Raw genomic sequence first — 21,294 nt, 5'->3', positions numbered from 1 at the left:
CAGCTGGCAGTAAACAATGAAAGGATTGTGGGAAGAGTGGAGGCTGTCAACCTGCTATTGTTGCACGTTTATTGTGGAACAACCAACATGCGCAGGAGGTTGTTGGATATGAAAATCTCTACGTGCAATTGTTTGTATTAGTACTGAGCAGTTATTTTGCTGTGCCTTTTTACACCTGATGAAGGAAGCTTGTGTTGCCTCCGAAACGTCGTGAGTTATTATTTTATTTATATTATTATGAATTCGTATTATTTATTTTTACCTACGAGTCTTTACCGAAAAAACCTAAGAGTGCTGAACAATGTGTTCATGCTTCAGAGTGATAAAAACAGACATCGATTTGGTTGAAGCTTTATTCAGATCATAAAAAAGCTTCGATTAAAAACAATAAAGTCCGTTGGCTTTTAGTCAATCCCAACGTGCACCTTCACTCGGCCACAGCATAAAACGAGGTCTACGTTCACCTCTTTTCGTCTCTCCCTACCTCTTTTCCATTTAGACTTTTTCCCGTAATGTAACGCTTGCCCGCTACATTCAGCCACAATGCATTAGATTGAGATCGTGTTATTGTTATGCTAATGCGGCCGCTGTGTGTATGCGACAGTGCTTTGTGTGCCTGTGGTGATATATGGTGCGCACATGCTGTGTGTGTGTGTGCGCGCGGACTGCTCGTGTGTGAGCCACCTCGCGTGATGGGTGGGAGCAAGCTGGTTTTGAGTTTAGGGTTTTAAGTTTCGTGTCTCATGGCTTAAAAATGCATTGTGTGTTGAGATGAGCTAGTACTGTACGTAGCAATGATTACACTGTGTAACAAAACATTGTTTTCTTCCTGGATAGTAAGTGTTATTTCGTTATTGCGTATTCCTCAAAAGTACAGAAAATGGCTATTATTCCCCACAAACTTTGCTTTTGTGGCCAGGACAGTGATATTGAGAAATTTACCTATTTGCAATAAGAAAACGTGCATTTGTGTCTTTCGTTCACGTAAAGTCCGGGTCACAAAAGCAAAGTTTGTGGGGAATAAAAGCCATTTTCTATACTTTTTAGGCATAAGCAATTCAATAATAACACTTACTACCCAGGAACAAAAATTGTGGTACAAAGTGTGATTAGCCAGCCAACACTACCCCAGTGAAGTGCAATGGGGCTGAATGGATCACGCTGCATAATGATGATGATGTTCCTTTTCGTTGTCTAATCGTCTTTGGTCAAATTACTCTCAAATGTACCTCATAGTGTGAGATTTCTTAAATGAAACAGGAATCAGCCTGGCGAGTAGTTGAATGGAGGACTGCCTGGGGATACTGGATATTGTAAGCATGGCCTGTGAGGTGACTAGGAGATGGTAGTACAGCAAATAGATTCATAAATATAACTGTGCAGCGCTTTGTGAGTTGTCTCTGTGACAAGAGGCTACAGCCCTCTTGCCCAATTCAGCAATTGTTTCTTGCTGTGGTTGTCCCACCTGATGACGGACGCTTGTGTTGCGCCCGAAACGTCGTGATTTATTTTATACCTACGTGACTTTACCGAAAGAACCAAAGAATATGGATCCCTGCAGTCACAAAAACTTCAAATCTAGATTACTCCTATACACCAGTTATACATGTTCCAATGCAGGACAATCCTCTAATTGAATGAGTCTTGGGGACCAGTGAGGCCTTTACAATTAAGTATAGGGCATGATTATGTATTATTCACATTTGTACATATAAATGTAAACGATTCAATTGTTAATTATTATGATTTAATACTTAATAATCCATATGGTGAGGTAGCAAACATACCATTCCAAAGACAACATCGATCTCACTTGGTTCTAACCAGCTCAAGTGGACCACTGGCACACGTAAAGCACAATCTTTCATCTCTAATGAGGTATGTTTAAATTTAATGCATGAGACTTTTCGTTTCGTCGATTATTAAGTGGCTATATTACACTTAAAATGCTCTAACAAAAGTAATAGCCTTTGGGTCAGCACGCCGGATGACAAAGGTGCTTATCCTGATACGATTATCAGATATCTTCCTCTTATTACAAGAGAAATAAAAGTACATTAATTATCTAGCAACAGTTGCTAGGTCACATGCTCATTTCAAGTGTTGCTTGGGTTTCCTAATGAAAACAAAATATCTCTGTTGGAATTCAAGAGGCAGGAAAGGGGGGGGGAAGGAGAGTTTTGCCTCTAACCCTTCCCCCACCCACGGCTATGACACTGCACTGTTCCAAACCCTCCAGACCTTTTCATGCCCACTCGAGCGATTCTCAACACGTTAGGTCACGGGCAAGCCCTCAGTGACCCGCGAAAAACTCGGCATAAGCACAACCGTAGCAGTGAAGGGAAAATGCAAACGGTGAAAAATAGCGTTTGATTATTTTTTTTGGTCATACGCAGCTACTAAAGCTGTTTAAAGAACACCTTTTGGATGCGTTTTGAGTTCGCTTTTCGATGTTACATTAAAATGACGCCGAGCAGTTCCCTCTTAAGAAATGTTTGCTAAATGAACAGAACTTAGCTCGGAATAAAACAATGAAAAAACGTGGACTGTCCTAAAATCAAGGTTCTACGAGAGAGTTTTAATTCGGCTATGTATACTAATGATCGTTCATGATCAGCCATCATCAATATACTGCTGGGTGAAAATATTCCAAAGCCATTGCCATCCCTCACGATCCTGTGATATGTTTTCTTGTTTATCAACGTGTTCTTTTCCCTGTCTGTCGGTGAAATTCCAGGCATGCACTTCTCTGTAATTCTTTTCACAATGTTTAACTTTTGTTCTCTTTTTCTTCGCCTTCATTTTGGCTGACTGAATTCATTAACATCGGTTATGTTATTCACACAAGCTTTGCCCAATGTGGGGATATGTCACAAGACCATGTGGGTCGTGACTTAATATATAAACCGTGGTGACATGCGGATTTGTAGCAGCCAATGTGTTTCCATCCATTTAATTAGGGTTTGCGCATCCAGTGCTCATTCATCTTGAACTACCTCTTCAAAATAATCAGATTAAGTTCTTGATGAGCATTACAAAGGCAGATCAAGCTGTTTCCAGTATAAACACGATCCGAAAAAAATCCAACGCGAACACGTTTTCACCAAATTCAATAGCTGGCTAAGAAACATGGGTCAATAGTAACACAACGGAATCCATTCTCTGTAGTTACACAAACACCAGATGAAACAAATAATCATTGCAAAGCCTAAGGGAACCATTAACACGACCAAGGACGATGTATATCTGAAGCATCATTCACCGAAAAAGACCTCTTATGGAACACGTTACTCCATAAAAAAAGAGCGCAGATAGATGGCTGGACAGGTTAGTTTGAGCTCTAAGATCAAACCTCATTCTATTGACAGAGATATGTGTTTGTAAAACAATGCTGATAACAATTACTTTCTCAGATGATGTAATCACCACATTATATTTTGATCTTTCAACAAATGTGTAGGCAAATGTTCAGGACGATTCTGGAGTAAAATACATTTTATCCTTCCACTTCATGGATCTGTCATAATGTATTTACACAACCAATAAAGCATAATTGTTTTTAACCTTAAACACTTAAATAGAATACTATGGATGCAATAACATTAACAATGTAAATGTATAGTTTTTTTCACGCACTTGAACTTTTGATTTCTTTGTTATAACTCAAGTGAAATTCTTATCACCTATACCTGTTATCACATACTCTGATTATCCGTGCCCACAATTAATCCATACAAAATCCTATTATGTGAGCTTTTCCACAGATAAGAGGAGGCACTCAAAAGTGGCAGAAAATTAATTATATTATCTGACTCTGCGTTGATGTCATACCCTGGGAGTGATCATCCTTTTTGGAAGCCTTTGTGCAGATAAACAGGAGTGACTTTTAAGAGTAGAACATTCGTCCTATTATCCGTGTTCTACCACGTGAATTAAAAGGAATAATTTGCATTGATAAAGACGGATATAATGGGATCCACTTGTAGAAGGGCACCACGGTGGCAAAATGTTAACTACCTCGCCTGGTTGTGGGTTCGATCCCGACCCTGACGCCTGTATATTTGAAGTTTGCATGATCTCCCCATGGTCACATGGATGTTTCTCCAGGTCCTCCGGTTTTTCTCTCCACATTTAGAATCGGCATGCATTTAGAGCATTTGGCTGCTGTACATTTCCAAGTGATAAGCCACTTGGTTGAGCGATCATCTGTGGCGAGGTTGCTCTTGAGCAATAGCTCTATAGCTTGGTGGGCCTTACTTGGTAAAAAAAAAATATATATAGTTTCGTCCAGTAGCACTCCTCACATCAAATTGGATAAGTGGAGGTTCGCTGTATGCACGCTTGGCACGGCTCAGCGCTGAGAGTGCTCGACGAACGCTTGCATTACCTGTTGCTGTTCTGCAACCTGACGCGCTCGCTCTGGTGAAGGGGCAGCCCGTTGTGCAGCCAGATGATGCGCGGACTTGGGGTGCCTTGCGCGGAGCAAGTGAGCACAGCTGAAGCACCCAGAGATCGCGTCACCGACTGGGGCGGCTGCATGAACTCCGGTGGCGCTGTGGGTTGCCGAGGCGGCACAAGGACGTGAACCGTTAAAAGCGACCCGTTTTGCGAGTGCTCCAAAGAGTTGTTAACAGTCATCAGGAAGCTAAGGTGAGGTTAGAATGAGCGTGCTTTCAAGGGGAATTTGATGGAACAACATTCAAGGGGAGTGAACACTTACTCATGCCAAACACTCAAGTTTGCCAAACGAAAGACTCAAACAATTCTTGGGAGTTTCTGTTTGTTGCTCTTATACAAACACCACTGGTAAAGGGTTGGACGTTTGTGATGATGAATGTGCATTACAACAGGATGTGTATCTGAGTTATAGCTTTCGGATCGTAAATCAGGGCTTGTGGCAAATACGCTTTCACTGCTACATTAACCACCCCAGTTCACACTAAGCAAGCAATAACACACAAAGCATAACAGATATGGCCTGTTACCAACCTGATTTCAACATTAAAATGTATGTTCATGCCTAATAATTTATGAACGTGGCAAAATGTTCTCTGAAAGGGATAAACTTAAACAAAGGTAGCATTCATCACGATTTTAGTAGCCTCACAGAAATGGAGTGATTGTACGAGCCAGTGTTTATCAATCATTTATAAACGCACAATATCACGGTGTTGAAAAATGTAAGGATTCTGTGAAAAGAAAAAATACCATTTCTTTATTTCAGTGCAGCACACTGCAATTATTTTAACCTGACCCTTTCACAAGCACAACGAATGATGCATTAAACCCATCCATTGTCATCAAGTCACTTTAACTTAAGGAGCACGTCTTCCCATGTGCACACTACAGCTGTGCCATTGGCAGGGTGTAGTGGGAGATAAAAGTCAGTTTCCTTTAATAGTGACACTGGTGATTAATGTTCACATGTGGCTTAGAGTAGACACCCCGGCGTTACTTTGCAGCTTCTTTGAATAGTCCCATCCCTTCAAGTGACAGGACGCAAGTGAACACGCACACACGTTTTTTATCCAATGCAGGTGCATTACAAGGTTTTGTGGGTCTTGGTGCAATTGTAAAAAAAAAATCCTTCAAGCTTGTATGGAAAAACTAATGTTTTCAATGGAAACCTTATATTTCAATATAGTGGTGTGTAGAGATAGGAAGCAGGAGGCTTAATGTGTCTGTGGACAGAGTACTGGGCTGACACTGCTGACGACCCCGCTTCCAATCTACGCAGCCACCCACGATTAAATCAAGTGTAGCAGCAACTCCGTGGTCTCAGGCTGGTCATCTTGAGACATGACGCACTGGGAGCACAATTGGAATGTGTGTTATTAATTTACAAAAATGCGAGCATTACTTTTTGACGGCAGTAATATGTGATGTGTAGAGACAATCATGACTGACTAAGTGATGTGAATTAGGCCTCCCAAACCATAAGGCCTGGAGGTTTATTGGTTTTACTCAAAGCGCAGGGTCAGTGTACAGTTCTCAAGTGCTTTAAGTCTCCAGATAAACACTTAAAAAGATGTGATCCTCATCACCAGTGAACCAAGTATTTGCCTTTTGTGAAATGTGATGCTCAAGCCAAAGAAAAGTGGTCAAAAGCTTTCACCAGCTCCAAGTACTACAATAATAATAATGGCACAATAACAATCTTGATTTGAAGCTTTCGTGACTGCAGGAATCCATACTCTTTGATTCTTTCGGTAAAGTCTCGTAGTTAGAAATAAATTAAATTTTAATTTAAATACAATTTTAAATTATTTCTAACTACGTGACTTTACCGAAAAAACCAAAGAGTATGGACACAATAACATAATGTACTAATATACAATACTTTATTATTAATAACAATGGCTTGTTAATAACAATAAATTGTAAATTATATTTTTATATAGTTTTAGTTTTTGAGTATAAATGATAAGCCGGATAAATGACCACGCGTGCATTTATTTGATTGTTTTAATTAATCTTTCACGTGCAATTGCGTGTGAAGAAAAACAATACGTGCTGCAGGGAGCGCTGCCATTAGCGTTATGTCACCACGGAGAGGTATGGGCACATCACGTGATATGCGGAGGCGCATAAAACAGCGTGAGCCTTCCTTCCATCTCCTTGCATTAGTGGGTGCATCTCGGTTGACTTTTTGTGTTGTCTCGTGTTAATGCGGTCCCTTCCTGCGTGTTTTGTTTTCGTTTCCTCTTTCTGCCTCGCCTGTCCTCTCTTTCCCTCTCACTGATATGCTGCCTTTTCCTCACCCTTTTTTGCTGCAATCTCTCCATTTTTGTGGTCTAGCTCCCTCGTCTAATTATATTTCAATGAAAAAGCCATTTGGAAACATACTTAATTGATAAGTGTGCATGCTAACAGAATTGAGATGACTGAATGCATTCGTGAAAATTATACATTTTTTAAAATTATCTTTATTTCTCCAAGTGATAAAAAGCAAGGTATCATGGTAACTCAAGTGACGGTCGGGTTGGACTGGTCGGGTTGGACTGCGTTCGATGCCACCATTACCAATGAGATATAAACTTTGAGAACTCATAAGTCTTAATATCCATCGCATTTCATTTCCTGCACAAACCTCACTGTGTTAGCTTACATTGCACCATTATACCACAATTGTACAAGGCTATTATTTTTAAAGGAAAACATTAACTTCACACCATCCGACCTTTCTTTAATTACAGGGGCAAAATTGGACTTGTAGTATGTAAGATCTTAACCGAACAGACTGCCTCACAAGCATAAATACACCAACGACAGACTTGGCAATGTAAAATTTTACTTAAAACGACAAACGAAGTTAAAACAAGACAGGTTATTAATCTTAAACATGATGATTGTTTAATCTCCATAAGAAACTGCTAATGTGGACATCAATGGAAAAAAAACTTGCCTAAGCTTCCCTGTTCTGACATGATGGATTGTCTACAAGACAAAAGGTCACACATGTATTCCATAATCTGTGCTTGCCTGTAATCCAATGCTCTCCCCATGCTCTCAAAGCTTCCAGCAAGCCGCAAGTAATTAACAGCTGCTGTGGCTCTTATCCTGTAAGAGCAGCCGAGCTCGCCCCCACATGCACAGGGCTTCCCGCTTTTCCCCGTAAGCACGTGGAGGCCACAATCTGCCACACCCAATCGCGGATTACTGCTGCACGTCAACCGCCCGTGCCTCTTGCCCGCAACACACAAAAAACTGGCAAAGGTGATCCAACACTGCCACGACCGAAAACTACACGGCGCTCGTGATATGACTGGCGATATGCGCCCCCCTCTGCTGTGCAAGCACGGTCGGCACTCTAAATGCAATGCAGATCCCTGCAGAGCCAAGTGGGTAATTTTCACGGGTAGATTACTGTCAAGAGTTTGATGGGCCTTCACTCTCTTGTTTTTGTCTACATGGGTTTTGCAAAAATGAAGCAAAAAATGGCGAATATTCTTGCTTCAATTGATGCTATGTTACTTTATTTTATTGAAGGACAGTTTAACGGTGAATTACTTTTCAAGAGAGGTGTAACGATGCCTCAGTTCATTGATGAATATCCATGATTAGACTCAAGATATGTGCAAGCCGAAGAATGTATATAGTGTATATTGTAGGTAATGGGTTTACATATCCCCTCCCACCACTAAATTAATGAGAAACCAATGTTACAAGATAGTATATTCTGTTAATTGTGACCCTGAATCACAATTGATCAACATTGTTGGATGAGCATGAATCAATTACACCTCTAGCTTTGACAGTAAATTTGAGGATCTAAGTGAAGTCTACAGTCTACATAACACATTCAGTAATTTAAAAAAAAACAGAACATCTTCTCCTACACTAGGAGTGTGATGCTTGACAAGCCTTACCTGCCTGGAGAATACTGGTGTCTGGTCTCTTCTGCTGCCTACCATAGTCTGAAGCTCACTTCCCCCAGCCATCTCTACTGTCCATTCCATGGCTGAATACCTTATTTTCCTCTACCTAGTACTGACTGCCTCTTTCTCTAATGAAATGACTTAATACATTTTCTTTCCCCAGGTGGCACATGTTGCGCTGTTCTTGCATGGTGTCTTGAGATGTGGCTGTTTATGGACAATATATAAGTCCACATCGTATTGCTCATTGAATATCATGCTACAAGTGGATTCATAACAATGGCTTCTAACATATTATTTTCTTTGGCAGTGCACATAAAGAGTGAAATTTGCTCCGCCTGTATGGTATGGTTATAATGATGTGCTCCCAAAGTTTGGATTCATCTGAAAAATATGATCATTTGGCCTAGATGCAATATTTTTTTATAACACAAAAAAATATATTATTTCGGATTGTCCTAAAAATATGACGTTACCGGAAGTGATGTCGCTTCTGTGACATCATTTCCAAGCTTTGGTCAGTAAAATCTGTGACGTGACATTGGGTGATGTATATTTTGTTCACAGGAAGAGACAGTAAATGTGTACACAATGTAAAAGATCAGAACATGCAAATATCTGAAAATAAATACCCAAAATTGTGGTTTAAAAAAAAAATGACTGAAAATATAAAATCTGACATTGATGTGCCAAAAGGCTGTGTCCCCCTTCTACACCGAGTTGGTGCACTCACCCTGAACGATGAGGCGACCTTGAGCAGTGCGACGGACGCGGGTGCCGGGCCGGTTGGCGGCACACACGTATACACCGGCGTGCTGCACGGCTACGTCGGAAATCATCAGATTGCCAGTGCCCACCACCTGAATGCCCTCCACACCAATGGGGCGGCCGTCTGTCAGCGAAGAAGCACACGGCCAGGACAGAGGTGTAAAAAAACAGCATTAGCGTCACGAGAGAAAAAATATATACGTTGACAACGGAATATCTAATAGCTGATAAAAAAAATAATTTGGAATATTCCACAATGGTCTCTTGTTTGGCAAGTGCATTCATTGTTTTTTTCATTCAAAAATAGGTGCACATTTAAAATGATTCATTTTGTGAGGTCATTTTGTGACACCGTAATTTGAGAACTAGTGCTACCCAAACTCACAACGTATGTCAGCAGGTACCACAAGCAATGTGCGCGACAGTATTTGGGCAAATCAAATTGATATATTTTAATCTATATTTTGTATAACTCAAAATAATGCTCAGAGAAAAAAACGATTCAGTAAGAACACATATATTGTACATTTCACACATATGCTATATGTAAGTACACAATTGTGCTATTAAGGTAACTCATAACCAAGTAAAAATATGTTTTCTATATTAAATAATGCAATTGAACTATATATATTTATCATTGTCAAAGGAGAGTAAATAAAGCAAGAAAATAATGAAATTCACTGTGTGTTTCACATTAATTGTTCAATGCGAGCACTGTCATGAAAAACACGTGTAAATAATTGTATTAAAAAAGTTAAAGCATTTTACAAATCTTCGGGATACAATGTCCTTTAATTGTAACCACTGAGCACCAGCACCAATCAAGTGAAATACAAATTTAAGGCATTCCAATCGCAACACCCTTTCACGTCCAATTGTTTTTCTCTTTTATTTCAGTTAATCAAGAATCAGGCTCCAGAAATCAAGGCAGAACACTCACATCTTGAGAGTGAAGAGGTGACTGCGAGTGAGCATGTGGTGGTGGGGGAAAGGCTATTAATGTGGGCGAATCCTAGCGCTACCTAAACAGTGCTGGGCAGTTGTCGCTTCTTAATGATTACGCGAAAAGAAGCGGTAAAGACATTAAGGGGGAAAGGGTGCCTATTAATAACAGGGATCTGTCATATTATTCCCACAGTGTGTCAGCAGGGGTTTATGGAAGCCTCCACTAATGATCAAAGCAAGTAATTGCAGTATGCATCAATCAGCCATCCATTTAAATTACGGCAGTTTCCGGCGCAACAATGAGAGCACTCCGAGCTCCCGGCAACGGTACTTAGTGAGCATCCTCACCCCCGTACAGCAACGCTCTGAGTGCTTTCAATGCTCTTCAGGTAAACAAGAGGGTGCTTGCCTTTAATCTCGTCACCTTTGTCAAGGATAACGCTTCTCTCCATGTAACCTATTTTTACAGATGCATCATCGTCATCATCATACGGCCTGGTCTAGCTACAGCTGGGTGATGGCATCCACAAGTAGTCCCAATCCCTGACGGTTTTAACGAAGCACAAGTCCATACATCTTCACTGTACAAGCTGATTTCACCGCTCCATTTCGACGGTGATTTCCCCCTCTTGGGTGTGTTTCCCTACTTTGGTTGCCACGCTGTCGGTAGTCTCGAAGTACATTTCTTAAGTCAACATGACCCTCTCCGCGTTCCATCTGATCCATGTGTGCCACTTTCTGACTATGAAATGCCAAGCATGCACATCTTCAACGCTGCTTTGTGTGCTTTTCAGATTTTGTTTCATATTCTTTGTCAACGTCCATAGGCATGGCAACGTTAATGATGTAGATGGTGAACTTTTAAATAATTTCAACTATGTGGTAGTTTATTATGCTGGTCCTTTACAGCAATTGTCTTAATGTCTACACTTATATATTCAGACCGTGTTGATTATTATGTGTTGTGGGACAATTATCATTTGTCAAATTGAGGACCTGTCCTCTGGTGATGTCCCATCTGCTACCTTGCACACATTAAGAAACCAGTGGTTATGTTAATATTGGGCCCTTATATATTGCCCTCGGGGTGGAGTGGTGGCACAGTAGTTTGCTCACTGTAGCTTGAGTTCAGTTACCATCCATGGCTAATATCAGTGGTGGGTGACATTTCAACCCCCCCCCCCCCTTCAATAACCTACATTGATAAGCATGCTAAAGAACAGTCAAGACCAAAATGGTGTGGAGAGGCTTTATCCAGCGGTGAATTGACACAATTCTGAAAAGTAATGACTCAATGTTGCCATTATGGGAATATGAGCGAACAGAGTATGGTCAGTCCCTCAGTATAAACGTATTGAAGAGACACTAGATGAATATATTAATACATGAAATCTAGCTAATGTAACACAATGCCGAAAGGAGGGAAGAGGACAGACCATACATGTCAAGTCTCGTGAATTACGCATGAGACTCGCATTTTTTTAAAACGGATTCTCACATTGTTTGTTGTTCACCTGAAAACGAATGCACTCAGCGCTATTTTTTGCAGTGTCTCACCGGCATCTGCTCCCGAAGGTTGCAGTCTTGTGTAAGGGTCAGCTCTAAAAGTTGTGTCTTCTTCACTTAGAGCTTACTTTCGCCTTTCTATGACAAACAAGTGGGAAACTAATACCAACTATCCAAGTATATTATTGTTAATTTGCTATTGGGGGGGGTTGTTCCCTAAGCGGTGGACATTAGCCCACTGCTGCTACGCAAACTCACTTAGTCCTCCTCGCCTTCGTGTCTGTGACATGCCCATTTGCAACATTGGAACCAACGAAGCAACCTTTGATATATTGGACAAAACATTCAGGTAAGAATGTTTATAGTTTTGCCTGAATTTGTTGAAGTTATGTCCTTACACTCTATATAGCTATATTTTACACTGTATTTTGAAAAAACTGGAGGTGTCAGTTAATGACTAACACAGTTATAATGTTCGTTATATATATATATATTGTATTATTGATGTATTTTTCTATTTTAGTTTTACCATAATGGACAACATTGTGGCATCAGAACCAGGAGAACAATCTGCTTTCTGCCCTCTATGTAGATGGGATGTGAAAATGGCGGCATCAGGCGTGTATAATCTGACTGCACTTCAGGACAAAACTACAGTGACAATTGTTGACCCTGCTGTGAGGCGCACGTTCTTTGGGCAAAGGCTTTGCATTAAATATTTACTTAAATGTAAAGTATCATTTGGTCAGTTTTTGAATCTATAATTGGTTGTGTAAATGTGTATTATTTATCTTCATCAAGATTTTGTTTTTAAGTAGCGGTCTCACTTTATTTTAACCCTTTGTGGTTGACACGGTGGCGAGATGTTAACTACCTCTCCTGGTATACAGGAGAAGGCCATGGGTTCGATCCCCACCCTGATGCCTGTATATTTGGAGTTTGCATGTTCTTTTCGTGGCTGCGTGGATTTTTCCCTCCACATTTATAATCAACATGAGTATTTGGCTGCTGTCAATGTTACGTGATGATAAGCCATCTCGTGGCCAGGTCACTTCTGAAAAAAGCTAAATTACTCAGTACCTGGTAAAATAAAAATAGTTTAGTATTTTTGTTTTGTTTCGATAGATGTTGCCGCTGCTCACCCAGCCGGCTCCAGGACACAATGGGCCGGGGGTTCCCTGTGGCGATACACTCCAGGATGGCAGTCTGGTGCACCGTCAGCGTGAGGTTCTGAGGGCCTGACAGGATCACGGGGTCCTTGGACGACTTTGCTGGAACTGCCGCTGAAAAAGAAAAAAAAACATCACGGACATTTCGTCTCGTCGCAAATGAACTCAGGAACCTTCAATATTCAAGTAACTGCCTGGGGATATAAACCATTTTATATGGAACATAAGCTCTGTGTTCTCTGCAAGCTCAAAAGTTTTTGCACAAAATGATAACAAGCGTTGTTACTCCATTAAATGTATAAATAAGTGAAAGTAAAAAAACAGGCCTCGCTTATGTTATCTCCTTTTCCAGCGCTAAGGTGAATGACCTTGTGATCCTGTAGGGACTGTGAATGTGAGTGCCGAGGTCCCTTAGGGCCTGTGGTCTTTGTGAAACCCAGTCTCACAATATTGGAGTGATGGCGCATTAGGAGGGTGGACTCTTGCTCCGGCTGTGCGAAGAAGTGGTTTGGTTGGGATTATTTTATTGTTGCCTCATCATTCTTGCAGTGACAGTTCACATAAAAGAGGGTGAAGTCACCCCTTTTATTTTAATTGTGCATTATTTTACATGGGAACGACCTACATTTCAAGCCTGCAGGAAAGTGCCTTACCCTGGACTGTAACACACAATTTACAGCATGTGAACTGCGCTGTCTGTGTGGGCTACATACACAGCCTACTGTCCATGATACAGTAATGAAATTAACTCATGTTTGAGGGAATTCTAAGATAAGAGAGATTGTTCCTGGATAATATCAAATCCTTGTTTATGTCACTGGTTTACTCTGTAGCACATGGCAAGCTTTTAGCAGAATTCTTTTTGGTCATATTTGGCACATCATGCAGGAAAATCCGAGAATATTCTGTCCTTCAATTTTATTTAAATTTCATACAAATTGCTGAAAATAATTAGTATGAATAATTAATACATATTTAGTTCATATCCACTGATCGTGACGAAACGAGCACTGCCGTGGTCAAATCTCATGAGACCCACAGGCCCTAAGAGACCTGGGATATCACGAGATGAACCTGCTCGTGGTTATTACTCATGGTTACAGCGGGAAATGCTCTTGTCCCGCCTGGCCCACAGTGGCACAGGTTGGAGCAATTATTGCTCCAACCTGTCTGTCTTGCTAGTCAGATAAAGAAAGAGCATGCCTTGCCCTTAAAGAAATAAAATAAAATTGTCCAATGTCACCCACTTTTATTCTAATAGTTTTTCAACGCGGAGATTACGTCGGATTTAATAGTGATGGGTGCTTCACCGCGCGCAAAACAGAGGCAGCACATGGTGCAAACGGTTATGTTGCAGCCACGGGGACGTTGATTTATCCGTATACATTGCATCTAGCATGGACTTACAGCCAGATTGTGCAGATAAATGTTTTAAAAACCACACATGCCGACGAGATGTGGCAATAATCTGGGTAAAATGACTGTTTAGCATCAGATTACCCTGTGGAACGATGAAGTATCAGGCATACAACCTTTATTGGTACCCTCAGAGTATTCTTATATGGCCCCTAAGCTCCAGCAGCCATGACATTTCTTTCACAATAATTAGTTTTTTTGGTATATAGGATGTAATCTTGCCAGCCTGAGGTGGTCACTCTTGGAATGACATTGTTGGCCCTGTTGTATAATTCCCAGGACCTACAGGTCACAGATTGATCCATCCCAATGTTCCTGATAATTAGCTAGCATCCCTTCCAGAAGAATGTTGAGATGGATTGAGGAGAGGCCGATTCCAGGCATAGTCAGTTGGGTTTCTTTTCCTGAGGGCTCGGTGACATGTTTAAGTTGACTATTGGTAAGTGCCTCAGTGTCTAAAACAACATCATTAATAGCTCATCCTCTCGATGCAACGAAATTTAGGACAGATGGGTAATTTTCTTACAAATGTCTTTTGTTACAGCGTGCAAAGGAGCTGGAATGTAAAGTCTGACTAGTTGCACTGAGATTACACAAGAAACTGAGACTGTGTGTCTGTCATGTGACAACTAGGATTGAAGCATCTCATATTCCAAAAGTGGATATACACTCACAAGAATGTATTCACAGCCACATAGCAAGATGGAGGATATCCATTTCACTCACATAATAGCCACATATCAAGTCTGTTATAATTACATTAAAAAATGTCCTCTGTGCCTTCTGCGTGTAAGTGCTTTGCAGACAAAACATTCTACTCTGAAGATCGGTGGCGATCGAGAGGAAAACTGTTTTGCGGTTATGATATCAAGGTCACAAATGGGTTTTTATGTTTTGTTTTTATCCATCACCCAATTTATCTAAAAATCCTCAGGGGTCTGAAGATAACAGCTTTAACTGTGGATCTGCTGACCAGTGTGGATTAAAACATTTGCATATGTGAGAGTTATTAAAAATAATACATCTACCGCATACATTGTAAATGCATGGGATTAAGAAAAAAAAAACTGGAATGAAGAAATAAAAAAACTAAAAGGGTATTTTTTGTAGTCATTCCACTCGGCATATAACATTGCATCCAACACTTACGTGTGACCGTGAGAAGAGCATCCATGCTTCGTCTCCGTCCTGCCACATTGCTGGCTATGCAACGGAAGTAACCAGAGTCCTCTGGCCGAACACCTGTGATCTGCAGTACTCCAGAAGGTAAAAATGTGTACCTGTCCACAACAAAGAGCAGCCAGGCCACACACAGCTTTACTTTCAGCAACAACGTTTACACATTTCACCATCGTGAATCAATGTCGATGAGAAAACATGTCTGCAATACCTACTTGCACACATCTTAAGGATTTTAGCTGAAATAACACCTTAGGAAATGGATTTCAGCTTTAAACCAGGCGCATCACTCGGCTAACAATCTCTATGTTCAGAGGTAATCTATAGCAGGGTTTTACGTTGAATTAGGGGAGCCCTTCTGGAATCAGGCCAGCCATTTAGGAGCAAGTTATCAAATGACATTAAACAAGGAATGCGGGCTTCACAGTTCACACACGTCGGTGTAAAATGACGTGAAAAGAACACTTTTCAGCAGAAATTCTCCCGATTGGCTCAGCTATGCGTTGAGAGCAGATTGATCACCTGTCGTCATCTTCTGTCAGAGCTGTACGGTTTTTCTCCCAGGTGACGAGCGGGTCCGGCCGGGCGTTGATGAGGCATTGGAAGCGGGCCACCCCACCTTCCTCCACTGCCACCGGCTGCGGGTGCTGGCTGAACCGCGGCAGTGCTGAAACGATAGAAAAAAGGAAAAGAAACCAGAGACCTCTGTCAGCAACGTATCCAGAAAATGCCTTCTTACGTGGAACACCAGAGCAATCAGCCGTTAACGGTTTGCTGACAGACAGTCTATAGAGACGAATCCCTCTGTTTCTATAATCTCACTTTGCAATAGGTCAAATATTCCAAACGTAATAGATTTGAGACATGTTAAAAAAATGGAATTAAGATTTCAATTGAGCATGCGCCGTAATTTTTGTTAAGCCATTTTCAAATGTATCCTATCTTCCAATGGGGTTGACAGTGTCGTGAACAAACCTGTATTTGCTGGGTACAATAGACTTTAATTACACACTACAGTGATTTTGGATTGGAATTGAAAAAAACATAATAAGAACCATACATCTTCGAAGCCATTTGTATGTGTGCTGTGTAAGAAACTACCAGTATTACATTTGTAGTTATTACTTTAAATATAGCAGTGCAGTATTACATGAATTGCAGTCTTTTTCTGTTGGCTGAATTATTTTTTACAAAACGAATAATTTAATCTAAAAGTATCGTTAAATAATGAACATGATAAACCATTACATATAATAGAGGATGTAACATCCTATGAATGGCTTGTTTTAGTCATTTATCACCTTAATACAGTTAATATTTTCACGATTGCCAGCAACTGAATATGCACTACCAAGATCCATGCGTTTACTTCTATAACCACATCACAATGATGATCGCAATTATTATTATTCCATAATCACCGCCACTATTATAATTATCATCATTATGATCACTACGATCAATAGGGGCCATGCAATGAAGTATGGCGAAGCGTGGAGTCGTGCATGCCTAGAATTACACCGAGAGACAGAAAGTGTAACAAATGGATAGAATAACAATTGCAAATCGTGGGCATTATTTTCACTCAGGAAATTGGGCATGGGCAGAGATGATGCCCGATACACCTTTCTAGATGAGATAACGGCCGAAGAATTATTGATAACAGGATGGCAGCCAAAAGATAAAAACATGCCAACGAGGATGACTACCACAGAAATGCAGCAGTGAGATTCACTCATTTGCAGGAGTGAGCAGGACGTGGGATGGTAATGGCATTGGAATGCCTTCATCCAACAGGGGATGTCTGATGATGACATCACCATCATGGTTACTACTATCACTATGACAACCACCATAATAAGCACCACTATCACAGCTACTACCTTCATCACTAAACAGGTGAGGATTTCCTCCCTCATGATTCAATAGATTTTTTATAATTCGACTCAACAATCGTTGCTGTGGTGAAAGTAGCCCCTCTAATTGCTGCTGGAGTTACATCCACAAATTATGCTTTGACTAAAATTCTTACATGCACAATTTGAAGCAGGTATCGTGAGAATTCAGAATCGATAACTCAATGCACCGTTAAAACCTATTCACCATTGTTATTGGACTGGGCAATTTCCCCAATCCATAGGATGGAACTGCAATTCAACTCTTGTAATGGAATGTGATTTTGATGGGTTTTTGGCAATTTTTTTCCAGTTTCAGCTATAACCATCATGTCGTAGATGAAGAATATATTCAGACCAGGTTGCAGAAAAGTGCATGGGCATGCAGACGGAAATGACCGTGGAAGGCATTTTTCACCGGAATTTTGGGAAAGACTTTGCGACCATTTTATTATTTTTCCAGTAGAGATCGCACTTTCCTGTACACTGCTATGAGACAGATGAATGAATCCATTAAGGAGTCAAAGCATTGTTATATATGACCAGTATTTTCCGAAAGGGATTTCCAAAGTGTGCTTTCTAATGAACAAGACAGTCACCGTTCAGATGCGCTTTTGCCGCCGTCTAGAACGTTGTTTCATCCGACATTAGGAAGCTACTGATGCTCTGCACTTTTAAATCTAGATTGAAAACTCATTTCTTTAGAACTGCTTTTTGTGTTTAGTTTGTTGTCCTTTCCCCAACACCTTCGATTAGCACGGTTAGCTGCGTATGGTGCGAAAGAAGTTCAATATACGTACAACTGAAATTTACACTAAAATTCCATTAATTGGAATCACCACTGAAATTAATAATTCCTGCATCTGCACTCAAATGAATGGGATTATTTGACAGCTTAAGTGGAATCCCAATGGAGACACAGGATTCAGAATTAAAATGAACAGATCTTCTATAGACGATTTCTAGGCCTATACATTGCATCCACACAGCAAGCCATTGTAATTGGCCAAAGTGAGGTCAAAGGGATGATCCAGTAAATCAGAGTTGCCTCCAGTTCACTTAAGTGAATTCCAGATCACTTTTCGAACCAGATTTTCTTTTATTACAGACGAAACATTGGCCATAAAGACTGCATATAATAATGGTTGGCTTGAAAACTACCACATTTAAAGTCACGTACCCATATAGAGAAATGACCGAGCCTCAAAAGAGACGCACACAACGATATTCCACGTGGGGGATTATAGACCAGCAAATATTGTTACCTGAAATTTCAATACACTACGCTGGGCAAGTGTGCTTTTCTTCACGTGCAGCCGCCATGCCCCTATGCTACGTAGGATTTAGAGGCGGCGGTGTTCTAATGTGATCAGCCGCGTGCGGTCGCAAACCCCCACGGGTGGATCTGGCTGACTGCCCATCTGGCCCTGCCTCCCAGCACCCCGCCACCCACCCGCCTACACGCAGCCGGCCACGCGCTGGCGAAACGCAATCGTGGGGATTCCCTCGCCCGCCTTGGCGGACATCCAAACCGCATCCAACCCCGCGGCTGCTGCCGCGCTGCAGGGATGTGTCCACGCGCACCGACACGCGCTGGGCCAGACGTGACAGTAGTAACATTCGCAACCACCACCCCCCCCCCAATACCAATAAAGGATGCCACGGTGACAAAGACGACGATTTCCACCCCCCCACCCCCCGTATTGCCATTACAGACTTGTTGGGGCAAGTGCTGTTGGTGAGATGAACCACAATACCTTGCTGATCTCGTCAAAGTGCATGAACCATCAATGACGTGAACTCCGGTCATCCTCGCCGCGGCTTTTGGCTGGCCATCGAACAAAGGGGCGTTCACTGCATCGCGCGCTTTCAGATGCGCTTCTGCGACCATCTAGAGCGCTCTCCTTCTTTCCGATATGAGGAAGCCACTGGAGCTATGAACTCTTTTACTGGTAGGAACATCCTGGTTACACCAGCCCAACAGGGGATTATTGTGTCCGTCGTGCAGGGAGGGGCTGGGAGGGGAGGGTGGGGAGGGGCTGGTTACCCCGCGGTGCCCTTATAAAACTCAATGTTTAACCTACTCACGCCGGCTTTGGCCCGCCCTCACAGTCGGGCATATTTGCGGAATACACCACGCCGCCGTTGACCCTGGCCATTGACCGAGCAACCCAAAGTTCCTACCAGCTCTCTCCGCAGGAATGTGTTTTTTTTATCCCAGATTTAAAACTCATTTATTTTGAACTGCTTTTTGCATTCACTTTGTTGTCCTTCCCCGCACCTCTGCTTAGTGCGGTAGGCAAACGTACGGTGTGAAAGAAGTTCAACACACAACACGGCACACGAGGGTGTGGGTGGCCAGCGCCACGTCTGGCCACCCTTTGTGCACCAGGTACTGGTGCAGTGAGTCGACCTAGGGGAGGCCTTGGCTCAGTTTAGAGATAATCGTCACTGGTGTTGGTTGACCGTGAGTGGAAATCGAACTCAGGTTGCCGGGTTCGTAGCGCAGTGAGCTAACCGCTGCCCCACCGCTCCCCCAGGGGTCCACGTGCAGCGCACACATAACACCATGCTCAGCAAATGCAATGACGAGCCTATTTGCAGAGTCGACCGACAAGTGTGCAATTAGTCAAAGGGCAATTAATTAAGTTATATCATTTACATATACTGTACACCAATTAATGGGCTTGCCATTTATATCCTTTGAAAGTTAATGATTATGATTAAATGTTGCATGTGTAGCAATTTTAGTTTGGCACATGTACAACGGTGGCCCAAATTAAATCTCGGAATAAATGTGTCCGAGTACTTTTCCACAACAAAACATTCATGAGTACGTAACAGACAAATGAGGTAGCAACAATATATCCTTAGAGATAATTAAAGGATGAAATGCCGACAATGCCTTGCTGAAAAAACAACAGAATGGATTTTCCCTGCCTCCTCAAACCATACCCGCAGTGGATTTGATCTCTCTCAGAGCTTACTTTCACCTGTACCTCCTAACATTGCCTGCCGCCTCTCGCTCTCATGTTGCTCCCATGTTACATTTGCACTTATTTTTGTTGTATTCCAGTGTGTTTCGTTTACGAATTGTAAATACCTCATTGATGTGGAATATTCCTTAAAGACTACTCGTTCCCTGCAATACTCCTGTTAATGCATTTGTTTTTGTTGCCCCTTATAGAATAGCCGGGCAACTAGCTAAATGGGCTCATCCGTGTAACAAATAAATAAACATAGACGCAACAAAAATGTAACTGCATGCATGAAGAGTGTGGAAATCACCTTTGAGCAATATCTCTCTAAACGGTGCTAAGTAATAGCGACTGAAGCCAGATAAAACACGAGCAGTGTGTATGTGTATGCTGTGTGCAGTAAAGATAAACTAATTCATTGGCATGTGACCAACATCTGAAGAAAAAGGCCTGGGTTGTGTAATCGTAATTCTATAGCTACATTAACATTCACAACTGCATGTTCAGCTTCATAATAGTATAAAAAATATATTAATTGTATATAATTACATATGCTACATCATAGTGAGAAAATACTGGATAATGGACTTGTGCCAGCAGAGGGCAAGACAAACACTTCTTGAGCTTTGTAATACTTCAACATTCATAATAACAACATTGACACAATGTGGACCTCTCTGTGAACATAATAATGATCATCTATAGCGCTCTCTGTATTCATTTGAAAACAACTACACGGACTTTTTTTTTCAACTTTTCAATAATACATTGAGTACCCTTTGACACCCGGCTGAAGTTAAAGGCAACTGTATTGAACTCTGCATGTTGAGTAACATCCCACGTTAAATAATGCAACTGAGTTGCTTCTGGTTTTTTTCCACACAGTTGCGCGTCACTAAACCATGCAGTCAATAACATCCCATATCTCTCATCAACACAGCACGGTAATACGTTAGAGGCTGTGAAGGCCTCCAGAATGACCCCTGCCCTGCCAAGCCCAAAGGGATCACCAACACTCATCATTGAAAATGTGCCGGCTCAGCCTATGAATTAAAAA

At 41.5% G+C, this 21,294-nt stretch overlaps 1 protein-coding gene across 1 annotated transcript in view; it reads right to left on the bottom strand.

Moving 5' to 3' along the window:
* The window catches only part of IGDCC3 (immunoglobulin superfamily DCC subclass member 3), a 64,155-nt gene that overhangs the window by 16,762 nt on the left and 26,099 nt on the right, over positions 1 to 21,294 (bottom strand). Inside the window, exons 3-7 of the mRNA XM_078884439.1 lie at positions 15,887 to 16,031; positions 15,335 to 15,465; positions 12,743 to 12,883; positions 9,112 to 9,270; positions 4,388 to 4,553 (exon numbers count right to left, since the gene is read on the bottom strand). Coding sequence (XP_078740565.1) covers positions 4,388 to 4,553; positions 9,112 to 9,270; positions 12,743 to 12,883; positions 15,335 to 15,465; positions 15,887 to 16,031 — 742 coding nt within the window. The remainder of the gene's footprint in view (positions 1 to 4,387; positions 4,554 to 9,111; positions 9,271 to 12,742; positions 12,884 to 15,334; positions 15,466 to 15,886; positions 16,032 to 21,294) is intronic.

Source organism: Lampetra fluviatilis, chromosome 3 (assembly GCF_964198595.1).
Source record: "Lampetra fluviatilis chromosome 3, kcLamFluv1.1, whole genome shotgun sequence".
NCBI lineage: Eukaryota > Metazoa > Chordata > Hyperoartia > Petromyzontiformes > Petromyzontidae > Lampetra > Lampetra fluviatilis.
This window is presented reverse-complemented; position numbering and strand designations above follow the sequence as displayed.